Source organism: Nicotiana sylvestris, chromosome 6, assembly GCF_000393655.2.
Source record: "Nicotiana sylvestris chromosome 6, ASM39365v2, whole genome shotgun sequence".
NCBI classification, from domain to species: domain Eukaryota; kingdom Viridiplantae; phylum Streptophyta; class Magnoliopsida; order Solanales; family Solanaceae; genus Nicotiana; species Nicotiana sylvestris.
Genome location: NC_091062.1, coordinates 133,366,632 through 133,388,850, shown reverse-complemented (window position 1 = coordinate 133,388,850; position 22,219 = coordinate 133,366,632). Strand labels below are relative to the sequence as shown.

Sequence of the window (22,219 nt, the reverse complement as noted above, 5' to 3'; positions counted from 1 at the left end):
AAATGCATAAAACAAACAGGATGCAGCAGGATGGTCTTTACATTTCAGGTTGTTAGTCCTAGACGGACCCAACCCCTGTGTTGAGTCCTCTAAGTCAGATGCGACGTGATGCAAATAAGAATTTTCCTACTAGGGATCTGGCATGAAGTCATGTTTTACTAAGTTTCAAACTGGGCTTTGTTCTAGACCTGGCTTACCCGAGCGGACAACTCGAGTCGAGGAGGGGGCTACGTACCGGGGACCCGCGGGGTCATCCGGCTTTGTAACTTATCCTAGCCTCTTTCTTATTTCAGGTATTGACACTAACAGAATAGGGAGTCTCGACCAGCGAGCTTCTCCCCGGAGGTAAGAAGAGAAGGGTTTTGGCACAGTTTATATACAGTTCACATAATATCAAAGCGGTAAAGGCGATTAATTAGCACATTTAATCCAAAACATGTAATAAAATCAGATAATAAATAAAGCCAAATAATAACAATTATTCTAAGCTCAAACTCTAACCCTGAACTAGTGGTTCTGAGCAGTGCCCAGTAGTCCCCAGCGGAGTCGCCAGAGCTGTCACACCTCCTTTTTACCCGCGCCCGCAAAGGCGTAGAGGAGTTTTTCCAATTAAAGGACAATCGAAACGGGATTATTATTAAAGAATCAGAGTCGCCACTTGGGAGATTTATGGTGTCCCAAGTCACCGATTTTAATCCCGAATCGAGGAAAAGAATGACTCTGTTTAACAGTCCGCGAACCAGAAATCCGAGTAAGGAATTCTGTTAACCCGGGAGAAGGTGTTAGACATTCCCGAGTTCCGTGGTTCTAGCACGGTCGCTCAACTGTCATATCCAGCTTAATTATCTGATTTTTACATGATGAACTTATGTGCAAATTTTAACTTTTAACCGCTTTTATTATTATTATTATTAAAGAGAATTGCAACGTCGTGAAAATGCATCTCGAACTGCGTCACATAAATATATCAGCAGTTTTTGACACATTCCGACTCCGTTGAGATTTGGATTTGGGTCACATAAATGTGCACCCGAGTTTAAGGAGGTAATGTTATTAAAATACGCGCCTAAAGAGTCTAACGCGTTATTATTTTGGGGAAGGCCGTGCAATTAGCTAAATGGCCCATCCCGAAGTCTAAGTATTTTTAATATATACACTTATGAGGGCCCCGCAACCCATGCATTTTTGTTTGGCGAGGCTCATCTCTAGGGTAGAGACATGCTAATATATATTGACTACATCAGGAAATACTAATGTCATAAAAATAGCAACTTTGGGATGTTTTTGTTTTAGTTCAAAATTCTATGCAATTATAAGTAATCAAAACGAAACAACAGAAAACTAAAGAAAAGAACAAGATCAAGGTATTAATTAATTTATTCAACTATATTTATTTTATATTTTTTGGTAATCATGTCATATTTAGAAGACTAAGACCACATAATTTATCAACTTGTCAAGTGACATATAAATGGTTTATTTCTAATGGCCTTATCCTTACTTTATATTTTAGTATGAGTAGGGGTTTATTTATGTCACCATCTGAAAAGTTCATATATAGGCAAATAAATAGAAGAAAAAAAAATCACATCAAATTTAATTTGGACTATTACGATGACAGCACGTCAATTGAAATATTCAAATAACCTTGCAATTATAGAGTATAGGAAACCCCATAATAGTCATAAACATCGACAAATAAGATACTCCTATTAGTAGCGCCAAAATCATCCAAATGATGAACAAATAAGCAGTAGTTCATCCTATTTCCCTTTGACCATTTCTTACATCACTGCCACTTCAATGTTCCATTCGAACACCAAATTAATTATGAAATCTGAAAATATAAGAAGAAACAGAGTGAAGAACAGACCTTTTAACCTCGACGAACTCAGAACGACAAACGACGACCTCGACGGATTGAACCTGAAGAACGACGAGATAGCAGCTGAGTTTCCAGGGGTGGTCGTTTGACGATGAAACTGGACGGAAATGGTGTTTGCGAGGCTGTGCGATGGGCTGAAGAAGGAAGCAGTTGTGTTTGGTGTTCGATGGATGACAAAGCAGCTATGATTGTTTGAACGTGAGGGAGGCGTCGTACTGGTTTTTCCGGCGACTGGAGGGGTCGTTTGGACATGAGGCTGGAGGCTGTGTGACGACGAATTGGGCGACGAAGCTGGTGGTGGTCGTAAGGGCTGTTTGGTTCGCTGGTGGACTATTTTGCGTCGCTGCCTGGTTGACGGGGAAGGTTGGACGTTAGCTTTGGAGAAGAAGAGAGGTTTTTTCTTTGGGGTTGTTTTCTCTCTTGTGAGGAAGATGACACCCGTTCTTCTTTTCAAAATGTGTCTTCCCGTGTCCAGATGTGTAAGTTCAAGTGCCCCTCAGTGTCTTGTGTGTATAAGTCTTTATAGGAAAATCAAAATGTCGTGTGTAGTGTCTGCGCAAGATCACGGGGGGGGGGTGGTTTGGGGTAGGTAGAAAGTGGTGAGGGTAGGTAGAAAAGTGGTTGGGTAGTGTAGGTTTTATAGGTAGGGTATTAGGCTAGGTCCGAATTTTGGGCCTAAAAATGGGTCGTTTGAACTCAAATGTTATTCTTTCCCCGCAATCGAGAATAAAAAACATGACCTTATTTAATTAATCCTACGTAAGCAAAATAGCTATTAAAATGAGACTGACAATTAAAAACAAAACTATTTTTGGATTATTTTTTTTTTCAAGATTAAAGTGACTACAAAATATTAATGAAGCTATTATATATATTTAAAAATTTAGGAAAAATACATAAACTAAAATTTATTTATCTTTTTTTTTTGTAATTTTTTTTATTTTGTGACGAAATAAAGTAAAAGAGTCAAAATTAGCTGAAATAGCTATATTAGACCTAAACTAAATATTCTATGCTAAAATATAAAAAAAAATCTTGGGGAGGGTCAAAAATCACACGTCTACACTTTGGACAAGATCCATGTCCAGGAAAGATCCATCCCTCAATAATACCAACCGCACTCACTAGGGGTGTGTGCAGACTCCGGAGGGGCTCCTTCAGCCCAAGCGCTATCATAAATTAGTATAACCGTTGTGGCATGTAGCCCGAACCCATAAATGTCACTTATAATCAGGCTCTTGGCCTCACTAAGTCATCGATCTCTCCAGTCTCACTCACGGGTTCACAATATCATGAAACTAGCCCGAAAACAATGATATGTTGTATTAATAAATAACAACATAGACTGAGAAATGATATGAAATGAATGAGTATGACTGGGTATGAAATATCAACGAAACAGTAAGACAACAGAAACAAATGACCTACTACGGGTCCTAATAGTACCAACATACAACCTAAACATGATCGCTAGCATGATTGATAGCTCAATTACTTTGTCACATGATGAAAACATAGGTATCAATAAGATAGAACCACTATACAATGCCATGGAACATGCCAGGTCACAATTCTCACGGTGCACGCCCCCACGCCCGTCACTTGGCATGTGCGTCACCTAAATACCAATCACATAACATATAATTCGGTGTTTTGAATCCTCAAAACCAAGTTTAGAAGTGTTACTTACCTCAATCTGAGCAAAGCTCTACTCCAACACACCTCTACCTCTCAAATCAGCCTACATCCCAAATCTAGCCACAAGTAGTACAATACAATCAATACGGACTAAAGGAATCAATTCTACAAGAAATTACGAAGCTATAACTCAAAAATCCGAAATTGGCTCCAAGCCGGCCCTCGAGCCCACGTCTCAAAATCCGACAAAAATCATAAAATTCGAAAGCCCATCCAACCACGAGTCTAACCATACAATTTTTATCAAAACCCAATACCTAATCGTCATCCAAATCCTCCAAATTAACTCTCCAAATTCCTACCCTCAAACCCCTAAATTACACCTAAAAATACACAAACTAGGTGGGAAAATCAATGATGATTCAAGAATATTGATAAAAAACGAGCACAAGGGACTTACCTCAAGAATCCCTTCGAAAATCCTCTCCGCAATCGCCTTAGACCAAGCTCAAAATGTTTGAAAATGAAGAAAATCGCGAACCCTTGTCTTTTTGCTCGCATCTGCGGTTCCCACTCTGCAGGTGCAATTACACCAGCTGTTGCAAATCTTCAGCAACTCTTCAAACCTCGTTCTGAAAATCATCCGAAATCAACCCGAGGCCCCCGAGACATCAACAAAACATACAAACAAGTCTTAAAACCTCATATGAACTTAGTTGGGCCTTCAAAACACTTCAAATAACATCAAAACACGAATCACACCCCAATTCAAGCCTAATGAACTTTGAAATTTCCAAATTCTACAAACGACGTCGAAACCTATCAAATCACGTCTGATTGACCTCAAATTTTGCACACAAGTCAAAAATGATACTACGAACCTACTCCAACTTTTAGAAATCCAATCCGACCCCGATATCAAAATGTTCACCCCCGGTCAAACTTTCAAAAATTCCCATTTTGGTCATTTCAAGCCTAATTCTACTATGGACCTTAAAATTACAATCCGGACACGCTCCTAAGTCCAAAATCACCAAACAAAGCTAACAGAGCCATCAAAATTCAAATCCGAGGTCATTTACATATAAGTCAACACTCGGCCAACTTTTTCAACTTAAGCTTTCAATTATGAGACTAAGTATCTCAATTCATTTTTAAATACCTCCGGACCCAAACCAACTAACCCTATAAGTCATATAAGAACTATAGACCACAAAAGGATCAGTAAATAGGGGAATGGGGCTACAAATATCGAAATGACTTGTCGGGTCGTTACAAATATATCCGCTCAAATAATAGTGGTGATTATATTGGTCCTTTTGATAATTATTGCTGATTATAGGGTATTCGGCATCAGAAAACTCCTCCAAAGACTCAGTTAAATAGTTTAGCAGAGAGGATGAACAAAACTTTAGTTGAGAGGGTTATATGTTTGCTTTCAGATGTTAAGTTGCCAGACTCCTTTTAGGCATAAGCACTTAATATTGCTGCTTATGTTATCAGTTTGTCTTCCGCTGTTGCTTTGGATGGTAATTTACCTGACAGATTTTGCTTTGGTATTGTGCACATTCCTAAGGATAAGAGGTCAAAGCTGGATGGTAAAACTAGGCAATGTATCTTTATTGATTATGATCAAGATGAATTTGGTTGTCGTTTCTATGATCCAGTTGAGAAAAACTTGTTAGAAGCCATGATGTTGTGTTCTTTGAAAACCAGACAATTAAAGATTTTGACAAGGCTAAGAAGGTTGATTCAGAGCACTGAAAGCTTAGTTGATGTTGATCCAGTTCCTCTGACTATTTCACCTGAAGAAAATCTTCAAACTGATGATAATCAAGTTGATAATGAAGGTGGTGATCATGTTCAAAATGACCAGCATGATATTGTTGATGCTCCAGTGCAAGGTGATGTGGTTGTCCAACAACCAACTACTATTGCCGCTCCAGAGAGTTCTCTCAGAAGATCTACTAGAGAGAAAATACCTTCATCTTGTTATCCTCCAACTGAGTATGTACTCTTGACTGATGGGGGAGAACCTAACAGTTTTGAAGAGGCCACGGGCAGTAAAGAAAAAGAAAAGTGGGTTTGATGCTATGGAAGATTAGATGAAATCTTTATATAATAATCATACCTTTGATTTAGTTAAGCTAACTAAAGATAGAAATGCTTTGAAAAATAGGTTGGGTTTCAGGGTGAAACATGACGATGGCAGCCCAATTCCACAGTACAAGGTTAGATTAGTTATTAAGGGCTTTAATTAGAAAAAGGGAGTTGATTTTAATGAGATATTCTCTTCAGTTGTGAAGATGTCATTCATTCATGTAGTTCTATGCTCAGCTGTAAGTCTAGATTTGGAGATTGAGCAAATGGATGTTAAAGTTGCTTTTCTCCATGGTGAGTTACAACAACAACAACAACAACAAACCCAGTTTGATCCCAGCAGGTGGGTTCTGGGGAGAGTAGTCTGTATGCAGACCTTACCCTACCTAATACAGGTAGAGAGGTTGTTTCCAATAGACCCTCGGCTCAGGAAGGGCAGGAAAAAGAAGAGCAAAGAAAAGAAGGAAGGAAGATGGAAGAGAAAAGAAAAGGAAGGTATAAAGGATAAGTAGTACCAAATAATAGCAATAGAGAATACAATACCTGAGGCGAACAAAACCACACAACGTAATAAAAATCTAAGATTATGAAGGGACATGCATGCTACTAATACTATTGGTGAACAATTATAAACTACCTACTAACCTTCTACCTTAATCGTCGACCTCCACCCCTCCTATCAATGATCATGTCCTCAGTAAGCTGAAGCAGCGCCATGTCCTGCCTAATCACCTTTCCCCAGTATTTCTTAGGCCTACCTCGATCTCTTCTCAAACTCTCCATAGCCAACCTCTCACACCTCCTGACAGGAGCATCAATGCTCCTTCTCTTAATATGTCCGAACCATCTCGGCCTCGATTCCCGCATCTTGTCCTCCGCGGAGGTTACTCCCACTCTGTCTCGGATAGCTTCATTCTTAATCCTATATCTCTTGGTACACCCACACATCCATCTCAACATCCTCATCCTTGCTACTCTCATCTTCTGCACGTGGGAGTTCTTGACTGGCCAACACTCAACCCCATACAGCATAGCCGGTCGAACTACCGCTCGATAAAACTTACCCTTAAGTCTTAGCGGCACATTCCTATCACACAAAACACCGAAAGCGAGCCTCCACTTCATTTATATATAAAGATTTTGAAATCAAGGTATCACGACCTAAATCTCAACATGCCGTGATGGCGCCTATCACAGTACTAGGCAAGCCGACAATCACAAATAACCATGCATTTCAAATTAAAAAAACGATGAAGTAAGTTTAACAGTGAAAATCTCATAATAACCGATAAGGATAACTGCGTCTCAAATACAAAATTTTCAAATCCAGGTGTCACGAGTACATGAGCTACTAAATGTCTATACAGTCAAAACCTTTAATACAACTATCTAGAAAGATAGAATAGTGCTAAATAAACTGAAAAGAAGGAGAGTCGAGGTCTGTGGAAGTTAAGCAACTACCTCAAAAGTCTCCAAGCAGATAATGCTCCAAGTCTAGCAACCACAGGGTCCAGATGTACCTGGATCAGCACACGAAGTGCAAAGTGTAGTATGAGTACAATTGATTCAATGTACTCAATTAATAACAAGACTAATCCTGGGACGATCTCAGAAAGGTACAATCCAAATCCAGATAATAACAGTACAAATATGACTGCAAAATGACAGTAATAACTCAGAGAAATCTCATAATCAGTTTGTACACAGTACAAAAATGTAAACATGCTTGCAAGTTTAGCAATTTAAGCTCAACACTGATAAAATATGCCAAGTATGACTGATGTGAGTAATGTTACATTACTATATCACATGTCAAATATGCATGTCACATCTAATGCATCACAGTGATAAGCACTTACACTATCAGAGTACTCAATTTGATTGTCACAACTCTCACTTATCACACTCAATCACTCAACACTGTACGGTACCTGCACTCACTACTGGTATGTCAGACCCCGGAGGGGCAGATCCTACCCAAGCGCTAATAAAACCTACTGCGGCGTGTAGTTTGATCCCATCATGAATTAATAATACCCGTTACGATGCACTGCCCGATCTCATCATGAATCAATCAAACCTGCTACGGCGTGCAGCTTGATCCAATCAATATCACTTACAATCTGGCCCTTAGGCCCCAACTCAGTCATCAATCTTTCCAGTCTCTCGAGCTTACAAATCTCATGCCAATCAACCCAGACAATGATAATATGATGTAACAATAAATGACAATAAAGACTGAGATATGATATGCAAATGGTGAATATGACTGAGTATAACATAACAGTTTAAGCAAATAATTCAACAGCAGAAATAACCTCAGCGGGTCCTAACAGAATACACATATAGCCTAAACATAATTTCTAACATGGATTGCAGCTCAATTACTCTAACACGTAGGGATTACATGGATAACAATAAGGTTTGACTACTACATGGAACCACGAAAATAATCGAGCCACAATTACCACGGTGCACGATCACACGCCCGCCACCTAGCATGTGCATCACCTTAATACCAATCACATAACACGTATTTTAGGGATTCATACCCTCAGAACTAAAAGAACCAACCCCGGGCTCGCATCTCGAAACCCGACCAAACTTACAAAATTCGAACACCCATTCGATAAGAAGTCCAACCATACTAAAATTATTCAAATCCGACCTCAAATCGCCTTTTAAATCTCCAAAATTTGATCTATGAAGTTTTACAAATTTCCTTGAAAATCTCTCTAAAAATCTCCACAAACCGAGCTCTCTAAGTCAAAAGATGAAGAATGAAATTAAATCCTCGAACTCGCCCTTTTCTACCCAGCGATCTCGCACCTACGAGCCCTCAGCCAAATCTGTGGCTCCGCACCTTCGGAATTTCAATCGCAGGTGTGGCTTTGGCTAAACCACTGAGAATCCGCTTTTGCGGACAACAAAGCGCATATGTGCTTACGCTTCTGCACATTGACCGCACCTGCGATCCTCCTCCAGCCCACAAATATCCACTCTTGTGATGTCCTTACCGCACCTGCGCGTTCGCTTGTGCGGATAACGTATCGCACCTGCGGTCCCTATTGACCAGACCCCCCTTCGCTTCTGCGGCGACTCCCTTGCACCTGCGGACAAACCCACCGCAGGTGCGATGATACCAAAATAACAGTAGCTTCAGCGATCCTTTAAATCCAAATTTCAATCCGTTTTCAATCTACTCACTCGAGGCCCACAAGACCCCATCCAAACCTACCAACAAGTCCTAAAACACGATACGAACTTAGTCGAAGCCTCAAATAACATCAAACAACGTCAAAAATATGAATCACACCCCAATTCAAGCCTAATGAAACTAATGAATTTCCAACTTCTATAATCGATGCCAAAACCTATCAAACCAACTCCGATTGACCTCAAATTGTGCACACAAGTCATAAATGATACATCGGACCTATTCCAACTTACGGAATCAAAATCCGAGTTCGGTAACAACAACGTCAACTCTCGGTCAAACTTCTCAACTCTCCAAACTTCAACTTTTTCAACTTTTGTCAATTCAAGTCAAAATCACCTACGAACCTTCAAATCAAAATCCGGACACACTCCTAAGTCTAAAATTATCATACGGAGCTATCAGAACCATCAAAACTCCATTCCGAGATCATTTACGCATAAGTCAACATCCGGTGAACTCTTTCAACCTAAGCTTTCAGCCTTGGGCTAAGTGTCCCAATTCATCCCAAAATATCCTCAGAACCAAACCAACCACCCCGACCAGTCACATAACAACAAACTAACATAAAATAAGAAATAAATGAGGGAATAGGGCTACAATATTCAAAACGACCGGCCGAGTCGTTACAAAAGAAAAAATAGAATAATGTTTGCAAGTTGAAGAAGAACTTGTATGGTTTGAAACAAGCTCCCAGGTAGTGGTACAAGAAGTTTGATTCTTTAATAAGTCAGCAGAGCTTCAAGAAGACTTCTTCATACCATTATATTTTTGTGCAAAAATTCTCTGATGATAATTTTATTAATTTATTGCTTTATGTTGATGACATGCTTGTTGTTGGTCATATTGCTTGCAAAATTCAGAAGTTGAAGCAAGAGTTGAATATGTCTTTTGCTATGAAAGACTTGGGACCAGCAAAGAAGATTCTTGGCATGCAGATTGTTCATGACAGTCTTGTTAGGGGGAGAATTTTGGGACAAATGTTAGTCTGTCACTTGTGTTTGGCTATTTGTGAAATTGTTCTCTCGATATTTTCTACTCACTTTTATGTAGTCGATTGCTCATCCCCGCCTGTGAATGTAGGTCAATTGACCGAACCATATTAAATATTTGTGTCTCTTTTGATATATTTTTCTTTTGTTGTCTGATTTATCGTCATTCAAGGTTTGTTTTACTAGCTTCCGTATGACACATGGTTATTTCGATCCTAACTTTATCTTCTTTCATATCAATCATCTACTTCATATTTAGCTCAAATTCAATTTAAACCAGCTCAAATCTCCAGTAAAACGTCCCAAAATTGAGAATTCAAACTCCTTAAGATGTACCCAAATTGTTTCAATAACACCTTCTCGAAATAAATTCTACTTTCGGGAGCTTTGAATTTTCAAACACAAGTTTAAGCGAGCTTCAAGACTTTTAATAGAGTTTTAACTCATCTTCTTCACTTTTCAAGAAACCAAATAGTGCTCATCTTCTGCATCAACTTTATACTTTAGGGAGGATTGTTGAAGGCGAACACTAGTTCCTAGTCATTCAAGTTCGATAAACTCTTATGTGACAAAGGGATATCAACTAGGCCAGAAAATATTGAAACCTCTTGTTAAAACGCAATGATGCCAGAGAATTGTACATACTCTTGCTACATGTTAATTATACTATACTAAAAGTAGGAATGTAAAGTTAAATTATAAAAATATTCATCAAAAGCCGAGTAACATTTTTACCCTTATCTACACACCATCCCTATAATGCTTTTTGTACCAAATGGTAAATTTATCTTCCAATAAATAATAAATAGAAGTGTAACCTTTCATATTGTAATAGGTAAAGCATTGGATAACAAAATTCAGTTACGTTTATGTATTATCTCACCATTTAAGAAAATCACCAGTTACACATTAAGAAAATCACCATTTAAGAAAATCACCAGTTACTCATCCGTTGAAGAAGCTCATTAATAACAAATTAAATTTTGAGCAAGCATTTGCTTGTATATGCAGAGTTTAAATCGACTGAAGAATACCATTTCCTGTAAGAACTTTGGAAATTTTGATTAAGCTTATTTGTTTATCTCTTGCAACATATAAATCTACTCTATAACAATCGACATACCCCTATCTTGTATGAGACAGAGAGGCTATTTTCGGTAGTCCCTTAACTCAATAAAAGCAACATGCAAATCTACTCTGCAAGTATCAAATCAGGTTATAAGGTTTTTTCTAAACTTGTGTATTCATGAAATTGTAATATTCTTTTTTTTTTCTCGGCTAATCATATAGCAAGAACAAATAATATATTATGGATTTGACAGTTTGTTGTTGTCTTTGTTCTAGAGGTAATTTTATTTGGATATTCAGAAAGTACTACAGATTATTTTTATCACAATATTTTTAATAATCATGGATTCTAATCATTGCATACAATAATCCGTCAATACATCAGATAGTGTTTCTGTCTCAATTTCTTTTTAGTTTTGTTCGATATGAAAAACTTAAGAATTATTTCATTTGGCGTGTATCATCACACTATCTGTCCAGGTAAATTAAATTTATTTTTCTTTCTATTAGTTGGCTTTTCGGCTTTCATTTTCTGTTACTTCATTTTTTTTCCTTGTGTAGTCCATTTACTTACTCCCCTGCCCTTCAAAAACGTTTACATCTCTCTGTCATACTATCGCAAATTCAAGTATTCAAATTGAATTTATTAAATTACTAAGATAATATAAAATAAAATAGCTGGGTGCTAATAATAATTTAGGAGATAAATGCTTCTTTCGCTATGAATGAAACAACACACAAGTAATTAATCCTATTGTAGCATATAAAGTATTCAAACCACTCCCAGCATACTTAAGCAAAACCAAAAGTTCTTAGATATTCATTTGAAAATTAATTGGAGTTTCGCATCTTAGATACTCATCTATTGAAGTTCTTTTTAAATCAATGCGTCAAATATTCATATGCACGAGATAAGGTTGAACAGTCTGAATGTAGAGAACTGCCCAATTTAACTTTTAAGCCAACAAGAAAACAAGATCAAATAGTTGTACCTCCTATGCGTATTGATAGGCAAGGCTACAAATGAAGCCTGTAAGATGTTTTGGATACTGGCAACGGAAAAATGGCTGAAAAGAAAAATTCAACAAGTTACTGATAGAAATACTTAGCATGATGCTACAGCCTACAAGTGAAAGGACATCCAGTCAAATTGAGTTGAGTATGAGCCTCTTGTTCTAGTCAACACTCTTGCAGCTCTATATCCTAAGGTTAATTCTCACAAAACTAGACAATAGAAGAACAAGGATGCTTATATCACAAAATATTGAAATGATGCCTTCTAAATTCTAATATGTTTTGGCTTAAGGGACTCGTTTGCTTCTTCTAATATTATTTTTAATAACTCAACTATATTGTTTGGGCATTATTTTTGAAGTTTTAAAAAATTCTTAAGCGCACACAAAAACTAGTTAAAAATAAATGCTAAAGAACTCTTTTAGTTATCTTAACTGGGTAGATGTGTTTCCTTTAACATTTGTGGATCAACAAAAGTGGAAACATCTACATCAATAGGAATATCACACACATGATGACACGAACATTGGCAAGGTATACGGTAAAGCTTTAAAGTACAATTTGTTGACTAAAAGGGATGATATGAAGACTTCAACCAAGGGAAGTTCCTGGCTTTTTTGAGTAGCGGCGGTTCAGAATTTGAAGTTTATGGGTTCCTACAATAGCCTCAAGTTAATATACAATAATAAATGGGTTCACAATGAAATATCTACAGATATTTAGTGGATTTTTTAATAAATATACAAGTATAGACAAAAGCTTCTGGTTCCCGTAAACCCGTATCTCATATTTTGGATCCGCCACTGAGTTTAACTACCTTTCCCTTTAGAGTCTAGAGGTATGTAATATCTAAAATTTTATATAAATTATTCTTTTTGATTCTTGGTGTTTCAGTTAATCTAGTTGCTGATTAGAAGAAGATGTTCTACCTCCACAAAAACAGTGTAAAACTCAGTCATATGTACAGTATTCTATCAGCAAGATGTTGATTCATTCTTATTAGTGCCATTACAATAACATGAACTAAGTGAATCATATAGATGAAATGACACACTTAAAAGCAATTTAATTGTTGATGTGAAGTTTGTCTCCTACTTGGAGTACTCTTTTCGATTCATGACTTTTGCTATTGATCACTTGATTATGAACTATATATTGTGCTTGAGAATATTTGTTTGTACCTATGCAGAATACCGGCTACATTAGGCAAAAGATATGTGAAGAGGAGTCAACCATTTGAACTCATGGTGCTAGCTGGTCTGTTTTAGTTCTAAAAAATTGTTAAGACTTCAACTTCAGAAAGGATGGAGGAAATATGTTAGAAGATAATACTATGCAGGTAAGAAATGTTTGGTATTTAAGCTGATTGATGATAATTTGTTCATATTGGAAGTTAGGTGATGACCGTCCAAGTTACACTGTTGTCATGCAATTAGAGATATTTTCATTTGATTATTCCTCTAGGTGAATTGCACATATAGAACACATTAATTATGAAAGAGCAGAACTAAGTGAATAGTAAAAGCATTGAAATAAATGATCAGTGTAACCTCTTGAATTCTTTTTGGAAAAAATGGAGCTAGTCCCCTTTTCGTGATCAACTACAATGTTGTTGTTTCAGGAGAAAAACTAGTCTATACCAACAATTCACGCAACATGTTCGGCGTTTTATTAAGAATTCTGGAGACAAGTTAGATAACTTGAATAATGGTTTCATCTAGAATCTCTTCTACACTAGTCCTACAAAAAAATGAGGCTCAATTCACAGCTCCTTCTGCATGGTTCTCTAACAAAACTGAAGTGCAGATGTGCCTGTAATGAAGTATGATTTGAACTTCCATTCTATGAGGAAGATGAGGTAATAACCATGAAGAGTAACCTGTGATCATATTACACTTCAAGGTGAAGGAGGAGACATATCTTGACTTGGTGGTATTGCCTGTTCTGCACATGGTGGAGGTGAAGGTCGTGGTGGTGGAATGTTTGGTGGTGGAGGTGAAGAAGAGATTTGAGTTGGTGGGGGTGGAGAAGGTGGTGGCGGAGGCGATGATATGCTTGGTGGAGGTGGAGAGAATGTAGGAGGTGGTGTACAGCTTGGTGGAGGTGGCGGTGGACTAGCATTGCAAGGAGTTGGAGGTGGTGGAGAAGAAATTGGAGGTGATAAAGGTGGCGGTGGAGATGGTGGCGGCTCAGTAGGTGGCGGTGGAGATGGTGATGGCAGTGGCGGTGATGGGAGAGGAGATGGTGCGGGCGGTGATGGTTGTGGTGGAGGTGAACAAGAACAACAATTGGTTGGTGGAGGGGTAGGTAATGGAGGTGGTAATGCACATTTGAAAGTGTTACAATCAACTTTTTTAGACAAAAATCTCTGGCAATCCAATGCAGGTCTTTGCATAGGCCTTCCTCTAAGACAATTCTGTTGATCAGCAAATGCATTCAGATTTAGACAAGCTGGACTCTCTTCTGAAAAGTAGTTGTTGTCATAGACAAACTTCTTCAAATTTGGAAGTCTACATATGTTGTCAGATATCTTCCCAGACAACATATTATGACCCAAATTCAACTGCTCCAAACTCTCCATATTTCCAATACTCTCAGGTAAAGTACCAACAATTTGATTATAACTCAAATCCAACACTGTCAAGTTCTTCAGCATTCCAATCTCATTAGGCAAACATGAATGAAAATTGTTATTTATAAGAAGCAATTCATTCAATGTTTTAGCCATTTTGCCCAAACTAACAGGTATACATCCTTGAAAATTGTTATTTGCCAAAACCATGACAGAAACAGGCGAATTCCCAAAGTTATCAGGCAACTCAGAAGAAAATCTGTTATTGTTAATAAACAAAGCATCAAAACTCCTTTCAAAAACTTGCCTTGGTAACTCACCTTCAAACTCATTGAACCTCAAATCAAGAAACCTCAAGTTAGGCAATTGGACAACCACATCAGGGAACTTGCCAACGAACCGATTATTACTAACATCTAACTCAAAAAGGAGCTTCAAATTCAAGAAACTCTCAGGGATAGTACCACAAAACCTATTTGAGTTTATATGAAACAATGCAATATCATATAACAGGCCTAATTCATGTGGAAGAGTACCAGCTATATCGCCATGGTTGATATCGATACCAGCAACTGTAAGTTCAGAGGGTTCATCAAGAGATGGCCAACAGAAAACTCCAGTGTAGTTACACACATTAGATCCTATCCAATTCGCGGTTATATTGTGAGGATCAGAAAGAGTGGCTTCTTTCCAAGCTTGTAATGCAATGTATGCATTCTTTAACCTTAAATTCCCAAAATTAAGTGATGGATTGATGGCAAGAATATCACCATTGTAGGATAAGAGCTTTCTACGGTTAGTATATTCGATATTAGGGACCCCCAAATGATCATTACTAGAATTAGATATTTGATAAGTGGTGGATGCATTGAAGAGAATAAGGAAAATGACTAGGTAGAATAATGTGTTTAGGCCAGAACTATGGCCTGCAAAATGGTGCATGTTCATGTAAAAAAAAAAAAATTCCCTTCTTGGGTAGCAAAACTTGTTATATTGAGTCTTGTTTCAGTGAGGAAAAATGAATGAGAATGAAAAAAGAAGGTAATATGAAGTGAAAAAGTTGATCTGCCAAGACGGCTTTGCTGTTATTTGATTTGTTGTTTTCTCTTTGAGGTAAGTCTTTGGATATTTAACCCCAAAAAAGAAAAAGTCTTTGATTTGTTAATTGGATGAGCTTTTTCAGCTTGTTCGTCGAGATCGGAGTTCTGTTGAAACAGATTCAATTATTTCGTCAATATAATTTCATTAAATCCTTAACAGCGTACTTAATCTGTTGTATATAATTTTTATCCTAATATTAAAGTTTAACATTTGTTTTATGTTAATAAATGAAATGATATTATATTTTTAATTGACGATTTTCTGACACTGATATATAGAAAACTGAGATAAAGCTATTGAAATATTATAAAGTATATGTGGTGCAAAGTTTTATTAAATTTGTACTCCATGTAATAGGAGCATCAGAATAAAATAATAACTTAAATGCTTTGAGAACTCAAAAAATTATAGTAAAAATTATCGTAAATATGGAAATGTTCAGTTGTTAGAAAAAAAAATGAATTTGAACGTAGAAGTGAAGTACAGTACTGTCAATTTGCTAAGAATTAATTTGTCCTTTTTCTGCAAGCCTTTACTTCCAACCTCCCCCAAAATAAAAGAAAAAAGAAAAAAGAAAAATTAAAGAAAAAGTCTTGATCGTTTTAGATCAGCTATTTCAACGTCATGATGCAGCTATACTTACTGGCTAACACTGAAAAAACTTGAAAAAGGAAAAAATAGATCCGTGTAATACTGAAATCATCACTAAATGTGTTAAAAATTATCAGCAAGCCTTGTGGCAATAGTAACAAATTTTCGAGTTTTCAGGAATTTATTAGTATGTTGTTATATTATATATTATCAAGATGTAATGTTTAATTCTCATCAGATCCTTCTTTTCCTCTTTTATACTCGAGTCATGTCCATCCCAAAAGAATTTATTAAAAATAAAAGGACAAAAATAATGTCTGAGGTAAACTTTTTCAAATATATACCATTGTCTTCCTCTACATCTATCTGGTTGTTGCAGTTATATAACTAAAGAGGCAAGTAAACAGTTTAATTTCTTCATAACTTTTGTATGAGGTTTCAATGTATGTATATATTTTGCATATTGTTTTGCAGAATAAAAAGGATATAATGTTGTTGCTACAATTTATACATATATCATACAAAAAGAATTGAAATTTAGAAGTGAATATTATTATTTACTATTGTTAGTCGGGTACACGAAGCATCCCACGTTCACGCAGGATCCGAAAAGGGCCGCACCTGAAAGAAGGTGTGATGTAGCCGCCTACGCTAATGCATCAGTATTCTAAAGCTCTATTGTCCGGGATATCTTGTGAGGAGATAAATTTGTACACAAGGAGAATTGCTCCAAATATTAGAATGTGCCCTTAAGATTTCCATAGCTTTTTTCTTTAAATATGCTTCACCATCTGCTTGAATTACCATGCAAAGTTTTGACACAGCCCCAACTCTTAACATCTCTATTAGCACTTCTTTTGTAGCTGAAAATTTAGAAATCAATCCAAGAAGCTGAATTGCACTATCATCTGTAGCTGGAGATATCCTTTTAGAAATCACTGCAATTCCAGTTGCATGTTTCACTAATTCTGCTCTCCCATCCAGAGGCGGACCGAGGATTTGAGCGCGACGGGGCACCACTGTATGATAATCACCAGCGATAAAATTCTAAAGAAGAAGAAAAATACCGAATAATATATATATATATATATATGAGAAACAGAGGTTTCTTCGCAAAATGAGTGCTATGGGAAGAGAATGAATAAAATTAGACTATTGTGCATTAGTACTAAACTATAAATGAAATAAAAAAAGAAGATAAAAGTAAAAAAAATAATTTGCTACTAAATATAAATTATATTGTAATCAAAGAACTAAAATATTAATAAAGTTAACTATTATATATTAGTACTAAATTATAATTGAATTAAAAAAAGAGATAAAAGTAAAAGATAAAGCAATTTGCTATTAAATATAAATTATATTGTACTCAAAGAATAAAAATAGAAAGGAGGGAAAAAAGAAGCTAAAGGGCCAAAGGGGGATTCAAACATACATCCCCAGCAAAGTTGGGAATTTAAGGTCACAAAGTCAACCACTTCACCCATCAGCCTCTCTGTTTCTAGAGACATACTTAAAATATTTAAGGGATTCCATATTATATAGATATATATAATATGTATATACAGAGTTTTTGTCAAAACTAACGGGGTCACGTGACCCCTCACCTCACCACATAGGTCCGCCTTGCTCCCATCAGCCAAACTACACAAATATAACAAAAGACAGAATACTAATTCAGTTACCCTTTTCTCATTGTTGCTTAATTCGAGTTCAATTAGCTCGAAAATAGCCCCCAATTCTATCATTTTTAGCCTGTTTCTTCCTCTTGCACATGCATCTATTAGCACATGTAAAGCTGCTTTTGTAGCTTGTTGAGACACCTTAGTTTTGCTGTTTTTGCGCAAAATATTCAACATTTCTTGGAAAAATTCGGGTGTTAGACTCGATAATAGATTTGAACTTGATACTGAGATCACATTTTTCAGGACCATAATTGCATGAGTACTCTTGATTATTACAACTTGATTGTTGTTGTTGTTGATCATTTCACTCTTCAAAATCCATAAAATAGCTTCAATTAGATCATGATTTTCCTTGACAAGTTGCTTGTTTTCATGTGTTGGGCTCCAAACAAGATGGAAAATCCTCAAAGCTTCTTCAAGTCCCACAATTAATTTCCCTTCCTTAAAACTCCTCAATATGAAACAAACGATAGCCTTAATTGCACCAGCTTCATTCAAACACTTCTTATTTTTCTCGTTCTCACTGACCATGTTATCCATTTTCCTTAATGCTTCTACATAAGTCTCGCGATTGTTCATCTGGCGAATTAGCCTGATGACATGTGATTTATTCATAGCATATTTAGGCGATAGAATTTGCTCAATCCCATTCTCAGCATTGCCAATGGTCCAGGATCAGATCAATCGCCTGAGCATATGGTTTGGTGTCAACAACTCGATGTCTCTAGGCAAAGGTTGTTTTGTCATTGGACATGTAGCTGTATTTTCGTCTGCCATCAACAACCATTGTTCAATACTTTGACGGTCGTAAGTAATTCCAGTGACTGTTGTCACAAGATCTTTCATTATTTGGAGGATACAGGACACAAGAAATATTGGGGTATCTCTACTTCTTCCATTTTTTTCTAATTGAAAATCAACAAGAAGAATCTAACTATATATAATACAAGGGGAAAAAAAGGAGAGAAATAGAGTTTTTTCTTTCTTTCTTTCTTTCTAATGAGGGGGTAAAAGAAAGCGGCTACTATATGCATGAATTGTTTGAATGGACAAAGCAAAGGAAGATGAACCAGAAAAGAATTAATTTCTAGATATACGTACTAGCTACTACTTAGTATTTAATTATTGTTGCTTTTATTTTATTGTCTTTCGTTTGATTTTTTGGTCAAAGTTTGGACTAGAAGGAGTCGGTCAACGCACGAGGAACAATTGAAACATATACTACTACTCCATAGAAAACACTTTTTGCTGACTTTCTAACATTTTGCAATTTCCACGTTCCAGACAAACCGTAGTGGCAAAGTGGGGCTAAGCGACAAGTAGAAAGACGTAGTAATCACAAGGAGAAATTCTTTAGATACAGTCATTCCACAACCCTTCACAAAAGAACAAAGATTATATATGTACAAACAATATTTTCTTTACAAAAACTAATATGTAAATTACATCAATAATAAGAAAATAATACAAATTAAAAATTAATTTGGGCTCGAAGGTAAAACCTTTCAACCAATAGCTACAATTATAACTCAAACCAATTAAAATTCTTATTATGATAATCAGAGGCGGAGCTTGGATTTGAACCTTATGAGTTCGGAATTAAAATTCTTTTAAGTTATTGAATTCTAAATTAAGAATTTGTACATATTCATTGGGAGTTTGAACAAAAGCAACTGGATTCTATCGAACCCGCAACAAACACTGTGGCTCCACCCCTGATGATAATAAACTGATACAACTTTGCTATATACTTGGTGAAAGCAAAAGCTGACTCGGACACCACAATTATCAAAAATAAGTTAGTGTGCATGTGCTATAAACAGGTAAAGCAACGTGAGGTCTTTTGTTGAATGCCTTAACAGAGTTGGAAAGTCTGATTCAAGATTGGCTGAACCTGTACTTCACGATATGAAATACTGCATGCATGCACGGCGCTCGACAAAAATACTTTTTCTCTTAGACGGCATAACTTCTAGTTTCATGCACTAGATACGGCTTCTTTCCTATTTCTCTTAAACTAATTTAATGTGAAAACTGGGAATTTTGGTACATTGGATAGTCCTTCAAGTTTGCCATACGAGGCAAAACAAGTTTCGGCTACGCTATTTCTTGTTTATAAATGATACTAATATGTACGTTTGAGTAGGAACTTTATATTTGCTTTTTTACAATGCTTTTTGTTGCGGAATATCGTGGGTTAACTAGCACACAATCTCACACAAAGTAAATAGAGAAAAAAACACACAAGGATTTAACGAGGTTCGGCTAAGCCTAATCCTCGGGGCAAAAGAAGAGAGAATTTTCCACTATGAATGAGAAGAAAAACACAATACAATCTATAGAATCCCCAACTGCAACCCTTATATATAGATCCCAAAAGGTCTCAAACATATATGAGAAACGTTTCCTAATTTGACAAGGACTATAGGTTTTCCTTTCCCAAATCTATTAGGACAATGGGTTTTCCTAAACCTATAGGGACTGTGGGTTTCCTAAAAATACAAGAAAATAATTCAAGCCACAAATAACAAATCTTCCCCTTGGCTTGAATTCTCTTCATCAACAGGAACAACGTCTCTCTACCTTGCCCTCAGCCCTTGCAAGGGCTCTATCCATTTTCGCACGCATCAACCAAGTCTAGGAAACACCTAAACTTGTTAAGAGACTCAATCTCTTTACTCATAGCACTAATCCGTCGATTTGGTTCTATACTCGGAATAGCTTCTAGATAGCTATAACACTCAAACGCAACAACGGCCTCTGCAACTGCCAAAGCAAATCCCACTGGATTCGTATATCCAAGAAGATTCACATCAACTACGTTTGCAAACCTTTGCGGTCGGTTGATCACTCTCTTCTCTCTGCCTGTTGCAATGCTATATGGTTGTTGTTACGCAGGTGCATCAACATTATCGTCTTGATCAATATTTTGCACCTCCTCCACTTTCTCTACTTTAGAACTATTAGGCTGAGCTAGTGGAGATTCAATTTCTAGCTCTATGCAGTCACTGACACCACGATCTGTTTCTGCTATTGCCTTCTCCCTATGACTGTCTAGTGAGGCAGATTCATTGAATTTACATCCCTACTGATAATTAGCCCTGGAGTCTTTTGATCTGTGCACCACAACTTATAACCTTTCACTCCAGTTGCATACCCTAGAAATATGCACTTCTTTGCCCTCGACTCAAGTTTTCCATCCCTCACATGAGCATAAGCAGGACAACCAAATATCCTTAAATTCGAATAATCAGCAGGCAAACCAGACCATACCTCAAAAGGAGTTTTGAACTCAATAGTTGTGGATGGAGATCTATTGACCAAATAACAAGCTGTATTGATTGCTTCAGCCAAAAAATCTTTGCTAACACATGAGTGTGAAAGCATGCTTTGTGCCCTATCACAAAGCATTCTATTCATACGTTCTGCAACACCATTTTGTTGTGGTGTTCCAACACAAGTACGGTGTCTTACTATGCCCTCCCTGCTGCAGAAATTATCGAACTCAAAATTGCATAATACCAACCCATTGTCAGTTCGAAGACGCTTAACTTTTCTTTCCGTCTGCCTCTCAACCATCGTCTTCCATTTAACAAATATCGAAAATGCCTCATCTTTTATTTTCATAAAATACATTCACACCATCCTTGAGTAATCATCAATCGAAGTCATAAAATACCTGGCACCACTCTTGGAGGGAACTCTGTTTGGACCCCACAAGTCAGAGTGTATATAATCTAACTTGTCTCTGGTCTTGTGCTCGGCCTTCTTGATGAACTTTACCCTTGTCTGTTTACCAAACACACAATGCTCACAAAAATTCAAAACTTTATTTTTGTACCCATTCAACAAATTCTGCTTACTCAACAAAGACAATCCATTATCACTCATATGGACAAGTCGCAAGTGCCACAACTGAGACCGATTTAGATCACATTTCCCAGAAGCTACAGCAGCTTCCCATTCAACTACACTGGCCTGAAGATGATACAATTTAAAATGTAGTTTACCCTTCATGAGTACCATGGAGCCTTTACACACTTTAAGTATTCCATTCTCAGAGTGAAATTTATACCCTTGATCATCCAAAGTCGAAAGAGAAATCAAATTTCTCTTTATCCGAGGAACATGCCAACACTCAATGTTTCTGATAATTCCGTCGAACATTCTCAATTTGATGTTACCAACCCCCTCTACTGGTAATGGATTATCATCTCCCATATAGACAGTCTCACTCATTTGTTTGTAAGTTGTAAACCAATTCTTGTGTGGACACATGTGGAAAGTAGCACCAGAATCAAGAACCCAAGAATTTTGCCCATGATTAGAACTCACAGCACAAACTTCCCCTACATA

The 22,219-nt window shown here is 36.9% G+C and overlaps 2 protein-coding genes and 1 pseudogene across 2 annotated transcripts; all 3 read right to left on the bottom strand.

Moving 5' to 3' along the window:
- Positions 1–6,271: 6,271 nt before the first annotated feature.
- Positions 6,272–6,655, bottom strand: LOC138871308 (uncharacterized). Its single transcript, XM_070149182.1, has one exon. It carries the CDS (start codon positions 6,653–6,655, stop codon positions 6,272–6,274), a length of 384 nt encoding a protein of 127 aa, XP_070005283.1.
- A 6,785-nt stretch (positions 6,656–13,440) lies between these two features.
- Positions 13,441–15,572, bottom strand: LOC104244987 (leucine-rich repeat extensin-like protein 4). The gene has a single exon (XM_009800520.2). It carries the CDS (start codon positions 15,432–15,434, stop codon positions 13,812–13,814), a length of 1,623 nt encoding a protein of 540 aa, XP_009798822.1. The 5' UTR covers positions 15,435–15,572; the 3' UTR covers positions 13,441–13,811.
- An 864-nt stretch (positions 15,573–16,436) lies between these two features.
- Positions 16,437–18,901, bottom strand: LOC104244986 (E3 ubiquitin-protein ligase PUB24-like; annotated as a pseudogene).
- Positions 18,902–22,219: the final 3,318 nt, after the last annotated feature.

Excerpts from the sequence above, each read along its gene's own strand:
- LOC138871308 (XM_070149182.1), bottom strand. The coding sequence starts at position 6,655 with ATGCTGTATGGGGTTGAGTGTTGGCCAGTCAAGAACTCCCACGTGCAG.
- LOC104244987 (XM_009800520.2), bottom strand. The coding sequence starts at position 15,434 with ATGAACATGCACCATTTTGCAGGCCATAGTTCTGGCCTAAACACATTA.